Below are 17,714 nucleotides of genomic sequence, written 5' to 3'. Positions count from 1 at the left end.
CTCCTGTTTCCAGCCATTATTTACCCCCAAAATGTGACATTTCCCACCCTTATTAGCACCAAAAATCTCCTGTTTCCAGCCATTATTTACCCCCAAAATGTGAAAATTTCCCACCCTTATTAGCACCAAAAATCTCCTGTTTCCAGCCATTATTTACCCCCAAAAATGTGAAAATTTCCCACCCTTATTAGCACCAAAAATCTCCTGTTTCCAGCCATTATTTACCCCCAAAAATGTGAAAATTTCCCACCCTTATTAGCACCAAAAATCTCCTGTTTCCAGCCATTATTTACCCTCAAAATGTGACATTTCCCAGCCTTGAGGGCATTAAGAACATCCCAGGAATAACCTGCTTGTCCAGCAGCATCCAGGCAGGAAATGCAGCCCTGGAAGGGAACCTGAGGGGGAATTCTTGTTGTCCACCCTCCGTGTCACCTCCACCAAAGAAATTATCAGCTCGGTAATTTTATGAAACATTTTACTATTAGAGCCTGAAATAGATTCAGAGCACCAAATGACACCTCCACTAAATGTGCTTTTTCAGCCCCTAGCCAAGTTTAAAAATAAACTTTGCATCTGTTAGCGTTCTATTTCTGCATAAAAGAGAGCAGAACAAATCCTTGTAATTTTAAAGATAAAATACTCCACTGAAGATAATGCCACTGCACCAGTGCTGGATAACTTCACAGCAGCCAAAGACTCCGTGTTGTAAACCCTTTTATGAGGCTTTAGTGCTTGGAAATGAAATTGTAAATGGGGAAGCGCAGATTGCTTTGATTTAGGAAATTGTTGCCATTAAAGAGTTTACAAAGAACCCGGTGCCATCCCTGAGGTGTTGGGGGAAGAGCTCCCAACTCCTCAGAAAATATCATTGATATTCTGGGGCTGCTGCTCAGTGCAGCAGGAAAAATCCTGTGCAGTCCTGGTGACCCAGGAGAGAGAGGCAGAGAGATTTCAGTTCTAGTCCAATTAAAGAAAAATAAAAATTTTTTAAAAAGCGTAATTTGGAGCATGTGGGTTGCTGGACTCTCCAGTCGCTGAAGCAGGCTCCCCAAATCCCTGTGTACATGGAATTATCCCTCTCAATTTGCTCAGCTGGCAGAGGCACGAGGCAGGGACAGAACTCAGAAACCCAGAGGCACCTGCAGCACACTCTGCTCTCCTCACCACGAGCTCTGCCTGCTCCAGGACACTGAGCCAAGGCTTTAAATCACCTGGAGATCGCTGCTTGCTGAGAAACGCCCGAGCCAGGGCAGAGAAATCCCTGCAGGATGCACTCAGGAACCCAAAAACATCAAATAAACTCGGCTGGTCTGCTCTCTGCCTGGCTTTCCAGACCATTTCTCACTGCACTGCTGACCTGAAATTCACTTTATCACAAAGGGGAGGGAAAAGCTCAGCACAGCAGAGCACAGAGAGAGGACAAACATCAGGGCAGGCAGAAACAGCGAGAGAAATGCAAACGGGCAGGATCTTTTCCAGAAAGGCTCCAGAAAAAGAAAAAACCCAACAAAAAGGGGAGATGGCCTCGGGGAGGAAGCACAAACCCAGCAGGAGCAAACCCTGAGCAGGAAAACAAAGATCATGGATTGTCCCCAGGAGACAGCCAGAGCAATGCAGGGATTGCAGCAGATTTTGGGAAGCCCCTGCTCTCTGCACAGCCACTGTCACCCTGGAGAGCCCCAGTCCAGAATTCCAGCCTTGCCTGGCTCCCCTGAAGGGAAATTCGGAGCCCTGCCCGGTTTAGGGCTGAGCCTTGCACGAAATTCCTGCCTGGACTGGTCCCCACCTTCCCAGCCCTGCCCTGCTCAGGCTCCCCCAGGAATTCCAGCCCCATTTCACAGCAGCACCTCAGGGACAGAGAGAAAGGAACAACCTGGGTGGAGAATCCATCCATCCATCCATCCATCCATCCATCCATCCATCCATCCATCCCTCATCCATCATTCATCCATCCATCCATCCATCATCCATCCATCCATCCATCCATCCATCCATCCATCCATCCATCCATCCCTGGATGGAACAATCTGGGTGGAGAATCCAACAGGGAAAAATGCACTTTAGGGTTCCCAGTGAGAGGAGTGAGGGATTTGTCTTTACAAACAGGCTGTGGGTAAAACCAGCACTGAGAGAGAAAAGGAACAATGGGAAGGATTCCACTGATTGATGAATAAAAAAAATTAAATAGAATATATTGCCTTTACAAACAAACTGCAGGTTTGCTGAGAAATGAAATTGGATATTCAAAGATGAAAGAAGCAATGGGGGGAATCATGAATTCCATAAGAATTAAAAATTAAAAGGGAGGGTTGTACATGAGAGGGGAATCTCAGGTGTTTGGGCAGTCTGTGCCTCTCAGGTACCTCAGCAATGGGGAATGAGAGGGAAATTGGGATAAAAGGAGGCTGAGTCCTCCAAAAATCTGAGAGACCCCATGGGAATGCCCCATGGCCTCTGCCTTTATTTGGATAAATTCCAGGGCTCCTCTGTCTCGTTTTTGGACACAAAGCTCTGCTGTTTGTGGATTCGTTCTCCTGACACCTCCTTGCCCCCTCAAACCCCACCCTGGGGAGCTCCAAATCCACACTGGGTGAGAAACCCAAACCCTCCACCAGGGACATTTTCATCAGCAAATTCCTTCCCACCCACTCTGGAACCTCTCCCTCTTTGATCCTTTAATATCAAAGATGCTTTTGTGCCTCAAAGGTGGAAAATCAAGGATTTTGTTTCCAGGCTTCCCTGCCAGAGCTCTGTCCCAGGAGGAAATTTCAATGCTTCAAGAGGTTGTTATTTTTTTTAATATCACCATCCATTAGCAGAGCTCTGAGACTTAAATATTGATTGACTTTTGACACATTATTGATGAAACCACTGTTTCATGCAATTTATTCCCACAGGCATTATTCAACTTTAAATTAAGGTCAACGATTATTTCAATTATTTAAAAGGGAATTATTAGTTAAATTACAAGCGGCAGCAATTTCAATTGTTATGAATAAATAACAATTTAGGAGGTCAACAAGTGTTTTAATTGGTTTTAATTTGAGAGTGCCAAATATCCTCTCAGAGTAATGAGAAGAAAATGGATCCAGATCCAGAGGTGAATTTTCAGAGCAGATGTTACCAGGGCAGCTTTTCACTGTTCTGATACTGCCCAGACCCAATTTCATCTGGAATTAAATAATTGGCTCCTGGTGCAGATAACAGGGGCCTGGACAAGCACTTGATTTCCCTTTTTATCTTCTGGAAGGACAATAATTAGTTCTGCATTCAGAGCTTTGTGCATCCCCCTCGTTCCTCCCACAGCTTCACTGCTCTGGATGGGAACTTGGAGAGAGAAAAAATAATAGTTAAAAAAAAAAAAAAAAAAAAAAAAAAAAAAAAAAAAAATAGAATAAACCACCAAGAGTTCATAGCCAGAGCAGCTGAAGGAATTGGGATTTTCAGCAGGAATTGGGATTTTCCAGCAGGAACTGGGATTTTCATCAGAAATTAGGGTTTTCCAGCAGAAATTAGGATTTTCAGCAGGATTTGGGATTTTTCAGCAGGAATTGGGATTTTCAGCAGGAATTGGGATTTTTCATCAGGAATTAGGATTTTCAGCAGGAATTGGGATTTTCAGCAGGAATTGGGATTTTCCAGCAGGAATTGGGGTTTTCAGCAAGAATTGGGATTTTCCAGCAGAAATTGGGATTTTCAGCAGAAATTGGGATTTTCAGCAGGAATTGGGGTTTTCAGCAAGAATTGGGATTTTACAGCAGGAATTGGGATTTTCCAGCAGAAATTGGGATTTTCAGCAGAAATTGGGATTTTCAGCAGGAATTGGGATTTTCAGCAGGAATTGGGATTTTACAGCAGAAATTGGGATTTTCCAGCAGAAATTGGGATTTCCAGCAGAAATTGGGATTTTCCAGCAGGAATTGGGATTTTCCAGCAGGAATTGGGATTTTCAGCAGAAATTGGGATTTTCCAGCAAGAATTGGGATTTTCAGCAAGAATTGGGATTTTTCAGCAAGAATTGGGATTTTCCAGCAGAATTTGGATTTTTGGCTGATTCCAACCCTGAGCTCTGAAATGTTCTGTTCCCTCTGACCACCAAGAATTCCTGAGTATCTTTAACCTAAAAATCCCCCCGAGCCAGGGCTGGGGACTGCTGCGTGCTGAGACTTTCCGTGCTCAGCAAAAGGAGATTTCACAGCACAAACCCCAGCCCTGGCTCAGCTCCTGCCACAACTCAAACCCTCAGCCTGGCTCTGACAAACCTGTGCAAATATGGCCATAAATCCCCAAATTCCCCATTTCCTGCAGGTTTCACTGCCTGGGTTCCTCAGGACACCTCCCAGGTTAAACAAAGAGCAAAGCCCAGCACTTGCAGAGATCGCAGAAACGCAGAAATCCATAAAACATTTTAACTGAACACTAATTTCAGCACAACCTTTGGCTCTCCCAGCTGGCTGGAAAAGCAGATTTATCCCAGGTTCAGGTTCTCCAGGTTCAGATTCAGCCAGGCACAGCCCAGGGAAGCCTCTTGCCTCAGGTCACTGCTAAAGTTTTTAAAATCAGACCCAAACCTGCTGCTTTTCAACCCAAAGCTCCTTCTGCACCCACCCTGTAAAGTCCTTTTTTTTTTTTTTTTTTTTAACAATGATTAATTTTTGGGATTATCTGAAAATGCTGCTTGAAAAGAGGAGGGGAAAAGCCACAAATTGGGGGAAAAAAATGAGTTTAAAAAGTGAGGGAGCAAAGCACAGGAGCTGTGACATTTCCATCCCCAGGATGCCCAAGGTGGCACTGCAGGGCTGGAAGGTGGGAGGACACTTTAATCAGAGCTTAAAGAATGAAAACACTTCAAAAATCAACCTGCAAGGAAAATCTCCTGGAGCAGAAAGAAACAGAAAAGAAGAAAATATTCCTAAATCAAATAAGGGGGCAGATGCAAAATATAAACCTGGAAAAGTCTCCTCAGCTTTGGCCTCTCAAGAGTCACTGGTACCACACCAAAAATGCCATAAACACCCAAAAATGCCAGGGACACAGCAGCAAAGCACCAACCTTGACACATTTCTCTGGCAGAAACACAAATAGAGGGAGAAAAGATAAAATCCCAAGTGGGTTTTTCTCACCCCTGCAGAACAGTTCCTGGGATGTCCCTGTGGGTTTTCACCATCCCACCCAAAAATGGAATTATTGCCAACTCCAGAGCGCCCAGAAGATTCTTATTTCAAATTGTTCATGAGGAGAGGGCCCATTCTGAATTATTTCTGAGCTCTGGAGCTCAGAACTATTTTGAATAATTCTGAATTATTTCTGAGTTCTGGAGCTCAGAAATATTTGGAACAATTCTGAATTATTTCTGAGCTCTGGAGCTCAGAAATAGTTTGAACAATTCTGAATTATTTCTGAGCTCTGGAGCTCAGAACTATTTGGAATAATTCTGAATTATTCTCTGGAGCTGCCTCAGACGGGTTGAGGCTCTGATGGACACGAGGCACTGGAGGGTTTTATTCCAGTGGAGGATTCAGAGATGATGCAGAGCCCGTGGTGGCAGTTTGTGACATTTCCAAGTGGCAGCAGCGCCAGAGGCAGGCACAGCGCAGGGACAGTGACGTGGGTGACAATTATGTCATGGTTAAACAGTCTGGGTTGGTGCCAGCCTCGGGGAGGGGCGCAGGGCAGAGGTCGTGGCTGATGAAATGCACTGACAGCAGTAATCCAGCGGAAAAAACCTCAATTCACATGCAATTAAATCACTCTTCAAAGGGAACAAACAAAGCCAGCAGGACGATGCTGTGGGAGAAACTCCTCTGGAATTCTCTGCTCGTCCCTGCCTGACCTGGAGCCCTTGCCAGGGGGAAAATCCTGATTGTTCCCCCGAGACCAGCACTGTCCCCGTGTCCCCCCGTGTCCCTGGGCACTCGGGGCTTTCAAATAATTTCATTTAAACTGCACCAAATCCTCCCTGTGCTGCTCAGACCCTCTCTGTGTCCTGAGCAGGAGCCTGTGAGCGATCCCAGCTTCCCTTGGCTGGGACTTTTCCTGCCGGGTTTTCCTGTTCTAGAGTCCTCAGGTTTTCCCATTCCAGATTTTCCCATTCCAGATTCTTGCCAGATTTTCCCATTCCAGATTCTTGCCAGATTTTCCTATTCCAGATTTTCCCATTCCAGATTCCTCCAAGTTTTCCTATTCCAGATTCCTGCCAGATTTTCCCATTCCAGAGTCCTGCCAGATTTTCCCATTCCAGATTTTCCCGTTTCAGATTCCTGCCAGATTTTCCCATTCCAGATTTTCCTATTCCAGATTTTCCCATTCCAGATTCCTGCCAGATTTTCCCATTCCAGATTTTCCCATTCCAAATTCTTGCCAGGTTTTCCTATTCCAGATTTTCCCATTCCAGATTCCTCCAAGTTTTCCTATTCCAGATTTTCCCATTCCAAATTCTTGCCAGGTTTTCCTGTTCCAGAGTGAGTCCTGCCAGATTTTCCCATTCCAGTGTCTTGTGAGATTTTCCTGTTCCAGATTCCTGCCAGGTTTTCCTTGAAGGCTCTCCCATTCCAGATTCTTGCCAGATTTTCCCATTCCAGATTCCTCCAAGTTTTCCCATTCCAGATTTTTCCATTCCAGATTCTTGCCAGGTTATCCTGTTCCAGATTCCTGCCAGTTTTTCCTATTCCAGATTTTCCCATTCCAGATTCCTGACACATTTTCCTATTCCAGATTTTCCCATTCCAAATTCCTGCCAGATTTTCCCATTCCAGAGTCCTGCCAGGTTATCCCATTCCAGATTCCTGACACATTTTCCTATTCCAGATTTTCCCATTCCAGATTCTTGCCAGGTTATCCTGTTCCAGATTTTTCCATTCCAGATTTTCCCATTCCAGATTCCTGCCAGATTTTCCCATTCCAAATTCTTGCCAGGTTTTCCTATTCCAGATTTTCCCATTCCAGATTCCTCCAAGTTTTCCCATTCCAGATTTTTCCATTCCAGATTCTTGCCAGGTTTTCCTGTTCCAGATTCCTCCAAGTTTTCCTATTCCAGATTTTCCCATTCCAGAGTCTTGCCAGGTTATCCCATTTCAGATTCCTGCCAGGTTTTCCCATCCCAGATTTTCCCATTCCAGATTCTTGCCAGGTTATCCTGTTCCAGATTCCTGCCAGGTTTTCCCATCCCAGATTTTCCCATTCCAGGTTATCCCATTCCAGATTCCTGCAGGATTTGCTGCCAGCCCCAGGACGGTTCTGGGGGAACCTTTGAGGGTCTCACACTGAGGCCAAAGGGGGAAGTCACACCCTGGGGTCCTGCAGCCCAAAGTTTCCCTCATTCCTGGGAATTCTCCTCCCAGACAATTGGGAATTTGGGTGGCTCCAAACCCCAGCCCCACTTCTCCAGCTCCCCCAAACTCCTCAATCCCCTTCCAGCTCAGAGTGGGCCCTGCACTCACCCAGCCTGGACAGGAAATCTGATTTTAGGGGAATTCTGGGGACAGCCAGACCCACCAGGAACATCTGGAAGAGTCCAGATGAAGATTCCTGATGCTTCCCCCACATCCCCAGAGTTCCTGCAGCAGATCAGGCTGGATTCAGAGGTGCTCTCACCTGTCTGGGTGGGAAAGGAGGGGCTCTGCTCACCCCACAGCTTTTGGGGTTTTTGTACAGCACAAAATTAAATTTCTGGGGCTAATTAAACAGAAGGTGATGAGGTTTGGGCAATCCCTCCCACCCTGCTGCTGCTGGGAGGAACCTGCAGCAGCTCCATTTATTTATTTATTATTCTGAGGGTGTGTGAACAAAGAAAAGCCCCACCAGCTCCAGGTGAAGCTGTGCCAATTATCTAAAGCCTAATTAACCACAGAGGATTGCTGTCTGTGCAGCATTCTGTAAATAAAAATCTGCTTTTCGTCTGGCAGAGCCTCCTGGGGATAACCAAACTCCCACTCCCCAGGGCTGAGCTGTGCCTGCAGCCTGGGACAGGGAAGGGGGAAAACAGGGATGGAAATGTCTGGGAAGGGAGGAAAACAGGAATGAAAATCTGTGGGAAGGGAGGAAAACAGAGATGGAAACAGGGATGGAAATGTCTGGGAAGGGAGGAAAAGAGGGATGGAAAACTCTGGGAAGGGAGGAAAAGAGGGATGGAAATAGGGATGGAAATATCTGGGAAGGGAGGAAAACAGGAATGAAAATCTCTGGGAAGGGAGGAAAACAGGGATGGAAACAGGGATGGAAATGTCTGGGAAGGGAGGAAAACAGGAATGAAAATCTGTGGGAAGGGAGGAAAACAGGGATGGAAACAGGGATGGAAATCACTGGGAATGGAGAAAAACAGGGATGAAAATAGATAAAAAGTCCCTGGGAAGGGAGGAAAATGGGGATGAAAATCTCTGGGAAGGGAAGAAAACCAACAGGGATGAAAATCTCTGGGAAGGGAGGAAAAGAGGGATGGAAATCTCTGGGAAGGGAGGAAAACAGGGATGAAAATCTGTAGGAATGGAGAAAAATAGGGATGAAAACAGGATGGAAATCACTGGGAAGGGAGGAAACAGGGATAGAAATCTCTGGGAAAGGAGAAAAAGAGGGATGGAAACAGGGATGGAAATGTCTGGGAAGGGAGGAAAAGAGGGATGGAAATAGGGATGGAAATATCTGGGAAGGGAGGAAAACAGGAATGAAAATCTCTGGGAAGGGAGGAAAACAGGGATGGAAACAGGGATGGAAATGTCTGGGAAGGGAGGAAAACAGGAATGAAAATCTGTGGGAAGGGAGGAAAACAGGGATGGAAACAGGGATGAAAATCTCTGGGAAGGGAGAAAAAGAGGGATGAAAACAGGGATAGAAATATCTGGGAAGTGAGGAAAAGAGGGATGGAAATCTCTGGGAAAGGAGGAAAGAGGGATGGAAATCTCTGGGAAGGGAGGAAAACAGGGATGAAAATCTGTAGGAATGGAGAAAAATAGGGATGAAAACAGGATGGAAATCACTGGGAAGGGAGGAAACAGGGATGGAAATCTCTGGGAAAGGAGAAAAAGAGGGATGGAAACAGGGATGGAAATGTCTGGGAAGGGAGGAAAACAGGGATGGAAATCTGTGGGAATGGAGAAAAACAGGGATGAAAATAGATAAAAAATCCCTGGGAAGGGAGGAAAATGGGGATGAAAATCTCTGGGAAGGGAAGAAAACCAACAGGGATGAAAATCTCTGGGAAGGGAGGAAAAGAGGGATGGAAACATCTGGGAAGGGAGGAAAACAGGGATGAAAATCTGTAGGAATGGAGAAAAATAGGGATGAAAACAGGATGGAAATCACTGGGAAGGGAGGAAACAGGGATGGAAATCTCTGGGAAAGGAGCAAAAGAGGGATGAAAACAGGGATGGATATATCTGGGAAGGGAGGAAAAGAGGGATGGAAAACTCTGGGAAGGGAGGAAAATCAACAGGGGTGAAAATTCCTGGGAAAGGAGGAAAACAGGGATGGAAATCTCTGGGAAGGGAGAAAAACAGGGATGAAAATCCCTGAGAAGGGAGGAAAACAAGAATGGAAACAGAAATGGAAATCTCTGTGATGGGAGGAAAACAGGGATGAAAACAGATAAAAAATCCCTGGGAAGGGAGGAAAAAAGGGAATGAAAATCTCTGGGAAGGGAAGAAAACCAACAGGGATGAAAATCTCTGGGAAGGGAGGAAATCAGGAAAAAAATTCCTGTGAAGAGAGGAAATCAGGGATGGAAATCTCTGAGAAGGGAAGAAAACCAACAGGGATGAAAATCTCTGGGAAGGGAGGAAAACGGGGATGGAAAACTCTGGGAAGGGAGAAAAACAGGAATGAAAATCCCTGAGAAGGGAGGAAAAGAGGGATGGAAATCTCTGAGAAGGGAGGAAAACCAACAGGGATGAAAACAGAGATAAAAAAATCCTTGGGAAGGGAGGAAAATGGGGATGAAAATCTCTGGGATAGGAGGAAAATCAACAGGGATGAAAATCCCTGGGAAGGGAGGAAAAGAGGGATGAAAATCCCTGGGAAAGGATGAAAGGAGGGATGGAAATCCCTGGAGAGGGAGGAAAGCAGGAATACAAATCTGCCCGTTCAGCGAGTGGGAAGAGTCCATGGCTCCATTTGTTGTGTTAATCCAGCACTTTTAGATAAAACTCTGCTCAAATGCTCCCAAAAAAGAGCCTTTTGTTCCCAGCTGAGCCCGTGACATCAGCAGCGCTCCAGGACTAATTGGCTCTCACCAAACCCATCCCAGAAAAGCCTCTGACACCCTCAGCCCCAACTTGGGCAGGGTTTAAAGGATGAGTGAACAGGGCTGAGGAGTCCCAGGCTGCAGCTGGGATGGAGGAGAGGCTGTTTCTGCATTTTATTTTTTATTATTTTATTTTTTTATTATTTTATTTATTTTTTATTATTTTATTTTTTATTATTTTATTTTTATTTATTTATTTTATCTATTATTTTTTCCTGAATTTTAATGCAATTTAAGACCTTAAACTAAAAACTCTCTCTTTGAGATGCTCTGCACCAGTCCCTTGGCTGTGCCAAGGTTCTATTATTAAAAAAAAAAAATCCTCATTTAGGGTTTGATGCATTTCACCTTCCTTGACACAGATTAAGGTACTGGGGAATTAATGAGAATTGTCTGCAGGACGGCAGATTTTTATTATGTGGTTTATATGATTTTTATATATGGTTATCAGCCCTGGGAGCATCAAACCAATCTGGGCTGAGGCTCCTGCAGCAGAGCCAGGGCTGGGACACTTTTCCCTGCCAGGATTTCCCTGGATTTTGGGGTTTTTGGAAGCAAACCCTCACTCAGAGCAATCACAGCAAAACCAGAATATTCTCTGCTTTTGGGGGAAAGACAAAGGGAGCTGCAAGAACATCCCACTCCTTTCCTGGAGGGTGGAAGGGATTGGTTTTTGGAAAAAGGAAAAAATCCTTCAGCTCCTCCTCTGCCTTCCTTCCCTACTTCAGCTATGGGAACATTGGCCAGGGGGTTTTAAACTGAATTTTATTTTGTTTTATACCAAGTGATCACCACTTACAGGGGTCTGATGGTTTAAGGGTATTCAGTAAAAGCTGAAATAAATTCCCACTCCCACAATCTGGGATTGCAGGAATTTCCCCATTCCCACAATCTGGGATTGCAGGAATTTCCCCATCCTGATCCCCCAAAAGCAGCAGTGGAGGTTTTTATTCCCAACACTCCAAGCCAGACCTGGAGCTGCTGGCCAGGAGGGGAATGATTTCAATAATCACATTTTGGGGCATTATAACTTTTCTTTTTCTCCCTTATCTCTCAAACACCAAAACCCTTCCCCAAGATTTGGGGTGAGGAGAGCAGAGGCAGGAAAATGGGGGTTGGGAATGGAGCTGGTGCTTCTGGATGGGGAACTGAGCCTTTGCCAGGCAGATTTCCCAATTTCCCAGCACTTTTCTATTCCACCCTCCCCTCAGCCCTGGCCCCAGGGGTGTCTCCCAGAGGAGCTCAGCCCTAAATCCAGCTGTTTTCCAGGCAGGATGAACTCCCTGAACCCAGTGCTCAGCCCTGCCTCTTTATTAATAATATTTTTGAGTGGTTCAAAAGGTCACAGGGGGGTGGGTGAGGAGGGGAAGGAGATGGGAGCCTTCATCACCTCTGTGCAGGTGAATTCCAGGCTCCTCTGAACCCCTGCCTGCCCCAAAATGAGATTTATTAATCCTGTGAGAGCTGATGGGACACAAACCCTGCTGCCCAGAGCCACTGAGAAGTATAAATAGAAGAGGAAACGATTTTTGTGTTTGAGGCAGATGAATGTGACCATCTGCTCCAGCAGCATCCCAAAGGCTCTGAAACAGCAGCCTCTGGTGTCAGCATCCTGCTCCTTCCTCAGACTCCACCTTCAGCCAGAAGCAGAGCTAAAAATACAGGAAAGACACAGCCAGCAGCCCCAAGGCCTCCTCTACTCTGTGCTTTTCCATCTTAGCATAAATCACATTATTTGTGTTTGGAACACGCCCCAGCAAATGAAAACACGAGGCTCAGAGCTCTAAACCAGCCCAGACTGGAGCATATTCCTGCCCAAAGCCAGGCTTTGCCACTTCCTCTCTGAATTCTCTCCCAAATTCTGTTACAGCACATCACAAACACAGTGAGAAATGCAGAAAAAACACAGGAGAGAAGAGAAGAGAACCCCCAAAGAAATAATTCCAAACTCCTGCATGGCCAGGAGCCCCCAAATTCCTCATGGTTCTGAGAAATAATCCTTGTCCCAAACTCTGAGTGTCCCTAGAGAGCAAAGCTGCACAGCCAGCACAGCTGGAAAAATGGGAACTGCACAGCTGGAAAAATGGGAACTGGACCTCGAGCAGCTCCTAAAGCCACCAGGGAAGGGAGTTCATTCATTTCCTGGGAAGTCACAAATTAAATAACATAAATATTGACAGAGCCCACACGAGGCACTGCAGGAGTGGGAGGATGGCTGAGAGAGGAGCGTGGTTGTTATTTTAATCATCACTTTGTCCTAAAGAGATCAAAACACGAAAATTGTCTGCGTGGAGAGACTCCAGCAGAGCCAGGAGAGGTTCCAGCAGCACCCAGGGCTGGGGATTGGAGAGGGATAAATCAATGCAGGGACAAATCAATAAATCAATGCAGGGACAAATAAATCAATAAATAAATAAATAGAGGGACAAATAAATCAATGCAGGGACAAATAAATAAATAAATAAATAAATAAATAAATAAATAAAGGGACAAATAAATCAATACAGGGACAAATAAATAAATAAATAAATAAATAAATAAATAAATAAATAAATGAGTCAGTGCAGGGACACCTGGGGCTGGCACTGCAGCAATGTCCCACCCAGAGCTGCTGGATGACCCCAGACCCCCTGGAGCAGAGATGGGCCCTGGTGGCTCCTGCACTGCCCTGCCAGGATCCTCAGGCACTCGATGAAACCCCAGCCCCTTCAGGGTGAATTAATTGGGGGCTCATCTAATTTCCATCATTAAATGCACCGCTGGCACCCCAGCCCTGCCCTCACCGCCAGACTCATCCCCACACCAGCAGAAATCGCTGGTTTTACCCGAACCCAGCGTTTTTTTCCGTGCACAGCACCACTGTACACTCACAGCTCTCTGAGCACGGCGTGCTCACGGCAAAAAAAGCGACTAAAACCTCCCCAAACCCACAGCGATGCTCGGAGATCTTTGCCCCAACAGCTCCACAGAGCCACCCCACCCTTCAGCGGCTTCGCTTCATCATCACAAACCCGAGCAGAGCCGGAAAATCCCCAGATATCGCTCGTTCAGCGCCCAATCCATCGGGTCTCAGAGCTGTGCCGGACTCAGCTCCGGGCTGGGGCATCAAGACGCAGCCGAGAATTAAAACTCGTGGTCACATCTTCATTCAGAGATGTGCAACTCAAAATCAGTTTGGAGGCAGCAGATAATAAATATTAGTGACTCTCTTCTCCAATTATCAGCCCGTCTGTGCAATTTTTTTCCTGTAGGAGCAAAAGCCCGGAGCAATCCGTGTGTTTTCATTCCAGCAGATTTCAAATGCCATGCCAGGGGTTTCTACAACCGTTCCATTTGTCTTTAATCCCCGCTCAGAACAGAAATCTGAGCACAATCTGTCTCTGAGGCAGCTTTGGGACAACTTCATAAACTAAAACCTCCCAGCTCCGGGGTTTAGCTGAGCTTTAACTGCTTCAGCCAGAGCTGCCAGTGAACACCAGGCAGCACCACCAAAAATCCCTGTTCTGCCCAAAAATCCCTGTTCTGCCCAAAACTCTGCCCCAGCCCTGGCGAGTTTTAATTACAGAGCTGGAATTTGTTACTTGGCAGCAGCAGGAGCTTCCTCCAGCTCCCTGGTCTGAAATTCCAGATCCTGGCCACACTTCCCCCGGAGCAAGAGCTGCCAGAGGTTCCCAGGTGGGAAGCGCAGGAGGCACCAAGCACCCCCAGCTCTGATTTGGGCACCCCCAGCTCTGATTTTGGCACCTACATCACTGATTTGGGCACCCCCAGCTCTGATTTGGGCACCCCCAGCACAGATTTGGGCACTGATTCTTCTCAAAGTATAATAAAAAAAAAATTAAGAAATGTCATTTTCCATGCTCCTCTCTTCAGTTATTTCACTGTCCTATGAGCCGGTGGGGCTCTTCTGGGGCTGGTTGGGGTTTTTTCTCCTCCCCCAAAAGGGCACATTTTGTTTTGCTATACAAAATTCAGCCGAAATTCAGGGAGAGCTCCGGGCAGGTGAGGTGGCCAGGGAGGCTCCAGCACCTGTGGCGAGCTGGCACAAGCCCGTGGCTACAGAGAGCAAAGCCCATAAATTCCATGCAGAGGAAAATGGAAGCGCAGGCAGGGCGGGTGAGTGGAGGGAGAGGAATCCGTGAGGAGCCGCAAAGTCTGCGCGGGAGCAATGGACACCACAGAGCCTGGGCACGGAGCTGCCTCCCGCAGGAGGTGCGTGTTCCTCCGAGAGGGAGAGCAGAGCCCCGCCCGCGCATCCCCGCACATTCCCGCGCATCCCCGCACATTCCCGCGCATCCCCGCACATCCCAGCGCATCCTTGTACATCCCAGCGCATCCCAGCGCATCCCCGCACATTCCCGCGCATCCCCGCACATCCCAGCGCATCCCCGCACATCCCAGAGCATCCCAGAGCATCCTTGCACATCCCAGCGCATCCTTGTGCATCCCAGCGCATCCCCGCACATCCCAGAGCATCCTTGCACATCCCCGCGCATCCCCGCGCATCCTTGTACATCCCCGCGCTCCCAGCGCTCCCCGCGCATCCTTGCACATCCCCGCACATCCCCGCGCATCCTTGCACATCCCCGCACATTCCCGCGCATCTCAGCGCATCCTTGCACATCCCCGCGCATCCCAGAGCATCCTTGTACATCCCAGCGCATCCCCGCACATCCCAGAGCTCCCAGCGCATCCCCGCGCATCCCAGAGCATCCCCGCGGATCCTTGCACACCCCCGCACATCCCCGCGCATCCCAGAGCATCCCTGCACCTCCCCGCGGATCCCTGCGCTTCCCCGCGCGTCTCCGCTCTCCCCGCACATCCCCGCGCCCGCAGCGCCGGGAGGAGTGCTCCCAGCCCCGCCGAGCCTGCGGGACACCGGGCAGTGCGGGCTGGTGACATCCCCGGGCTGGGTGCCCTGAGGAGGTGACTGCCCCCGGTGATTTACCGGGGAAAAGTTCCATGAAATTACTCAAAAAAAAGGACTCGGAGCATCTCCAGAGTGTGCCTTGCTCATGGAGAACAGATCCACCCGCTGCGCGCTGCAGGCACCCGGGGGTGAGACCGCGCTGCCCGCGGGGTCCCTGAACCTCCCGAACGCCGTCCCGGGATGTCCCGAGCGGTGCCCGGGCCCAGAACCGGAGCCAGAACCGGTTCCGAGCCCCGCGGGCTGCGCCGCACAGCGCGGAGCGCTCCGTGCCCGGACCGCAGCCTGCGGGGATGCGCTGAGCCCCAGGGACCCGAACGGCCGCGAGCAGCCCGGGACGAGCAGGGACCAGCCAGGGACCAACCCGGGACCAACCCGGGATGAACCGGGACCAGCCCGGGACGAGCCGGGATGAGCCGGGACCAACCCGGGATGAGCCGAGACCAGCCCGAGACGAGCCGGGATGAACCGGGACCAACCCGGGACCAGCCCGGGATGAACCGGGACCAGCCCGGGAGAAGCCGGGACCAGCTCGGGACTGGCCTGGGACAAACCCGGGACGAGCCGGGACCAGCCCGGGACAAACCCGGGACAAACCCGGGACGAGCTCAGGACCAGCCCGCGACCCCGCAGCGCAGCTCGGCGCCGGCGCCTCCGGTCCCCACGGCGGGGTGGCCGATTCTCCGGGTGATGGGATGTGGGTGGTTCTCCGGGAGATGGGATAGCGGATGTTTTTCCCGGAGGTGGGATAGCGGAGATTTCTCCGGGAGATGGGATGCGGCTATTTCTCCCGGAGGTGAGATGCGGGTGTTTCTCCCGACGCTGTGATAACGGAGATTTTTCTCGGAGGTGGGATAGCGGAGATTTTTCTCGGAGGTGGGATAGCGGATGTTTTTCCCGGAGGTGGGATAGCGGATGTTTCTCCCGGCGCTGGGATGCGGGTGTTTCTCCGGGAGATGGGATGTGGGTATTTCTCCCGGCGGGTCCCCGCCATCCCCCCGGTCGCTGTTCCCGCTCCCCCATCCCCGGAGCAACCGGTGGGACCCCCCACGCCCCGCGCTCGCCCCGGGGAGGGCAGAACGAGCCCCGCTTACCTCGCAGCGCGGCCGTCCAGCTGCACAGCCCCAGCAGCAGCAGCAGCAGCAGCCGCCGGTGCAGGCGCGGGGCTCCTCCGCCCATGCTGAGCCCGCAGCGCCGGGGATGGAGCCGGGAGAGAACAGGGATGGAGCCGGGAGAGAACCGGGATGGAGCCGGGAGAGAACCGGGATGGAGCCGAGGATGGAGCCCCGGGAGAGAACCGGGATGCGGAGCCGAGGATGGAGCCCGGGGATGGAGCCCCGGGATAGAACTGGGATGGAGCCCCGGGATAAAACCGGGGATGGAGCCCCAGGGATGGAGCCCGGGATAGAACCGGGGATGGATGCCCGGGATGCGGAGCCGGGGATGCGGAGCCGGACTCAAGCCAGGGAATCCGCCGGGGTTTGTGGCCGCTCAGGGGCGGTTTTGGGGCGGTTTCCCCGCTCCTCTCCCCCGCCCCGTCTCGCCGCCGATGCGGTTCCCGGGGATGCGGTGCGGGCTCCGCTCCCCGCTCCGGCCGCCGCCGACTCCGGGGCCGCGGCGCGCGCCCGCATCACTAATGAGCCGCCCCTCCCCCCGCGGCCAATTAGCGGCGCGCGGGGCGGGTCCTGCCGGCGGCGCGCGCACAGGTGGGGGGGGATGGGGACACGCGAGTGAACCCCCCCATTCACCTCCCCAAAGCGCGGCGGGGGAGGGGCAGCCAGGTGCGAGGGGACACGCCCAGGTGTGCTGGGACACGGCCAGGTGTGCGGGATGGGAACACGCCCAGGTGTGCGGGATGGGGACACGCCCAGGTGAGCTGGACACGCCCAGGTGTGCTGGACACGCCCAGGTGTGCGGGATCAGGACACGCCCAGGTGTGCGGGATGGGGACACGCCCAGGTGAGCTGGACACGCCCAGGTGTGCGGGATGGGGACACGCCCAGGTGTGCGGCATCAGGACAAGCCCAGGTGTGCAGGATGAGGACACGCCCAGGTGTGCTGGGACACGCCCAGGTGTGCAGGATGAGGACACGCCCAGGTGTGCTGGACACGCCCAGGTGTGCGGGATCAGGACACGCCCAGGTGTGCGGGATGGGGACACGCCCAGGTGTGCTGGATCAGGACACGCCCAGGTGTGCGGGATGGGGACACGCCCAGGTGTGCGGGATCAGGACACGCCCAGGTGTGCAGGATGAGGACACGCCCAGGTGTGCTGGGACACGCCCAGGTTTGCAGGATGAGGACACGCCCAGGTGTGTGGGATCAGGACACGCCCAGGTGTGCTGGACACGCCCAGATGTGCAGGATGAGGACACGCCCAGGTGTGCGGGATCAGGACACGCACAGGTGAGCTGGGACACGCCCAGGTGAGCTGGACACGCCCAGGTGTGCGGGATGGGGACACGCCCAGGTGTGCAGGATGAGGACACGCCCAGGTGTGCGGGATGGGGACACGCCCAGGTGTGCAGGATGAGGACACGCCCAGGTGTG

The 17,714-nt window shown here is 50.6% G+C and overlaps 1 protein-coding gene across 4 annotated transcripts in view; it reads right to left on the bottom strand.

Moving 5' to 3' along the window:
- The window catches only part of UNC5D (unc-5 netrin receptor D), an 88,799-nt gene extending 72,027 nt beyond the window's left edge, over positions 1-16,772 (bottom strand). For all 4 annotated transcript variants that reach the window (XM_056508812.1, XM_056508814.1, XM_056508813.1 and 1 more), the window contains exon 1: positions 16,259-16,772. In XM_056508812.1, the coding sequence (XP_056364787.1) occupies positions 16,259-16,343 (85 nt within the window). In that variant the 5' untranslated portion in view covers positions 16,344-16,772. The remainder of the gene's footprint in view (positions 1-16,258) is intronic.
- Positions 16,773-17,714: the final 942 nt, after the last annotated feature.

Source organism: Oenanthe melanoleuca, chromosome 22 (assembly GCF_029582105.1).
Source record: "Oenanthe melanoleuca isolate GR-GAL-2019-014 chromosome 22, OMel1.0, whole genome shotgun sequence".
Lineage (NCBI taxonomy): Eukaryota > Metazoa > Chordata > Aves > Passeriformes > Muscicapidae > Oenanthe > Oenanthe melanoleuca.
This window is presented reverse-complemented; position numbering and strand designations above follow the sequence as displayed.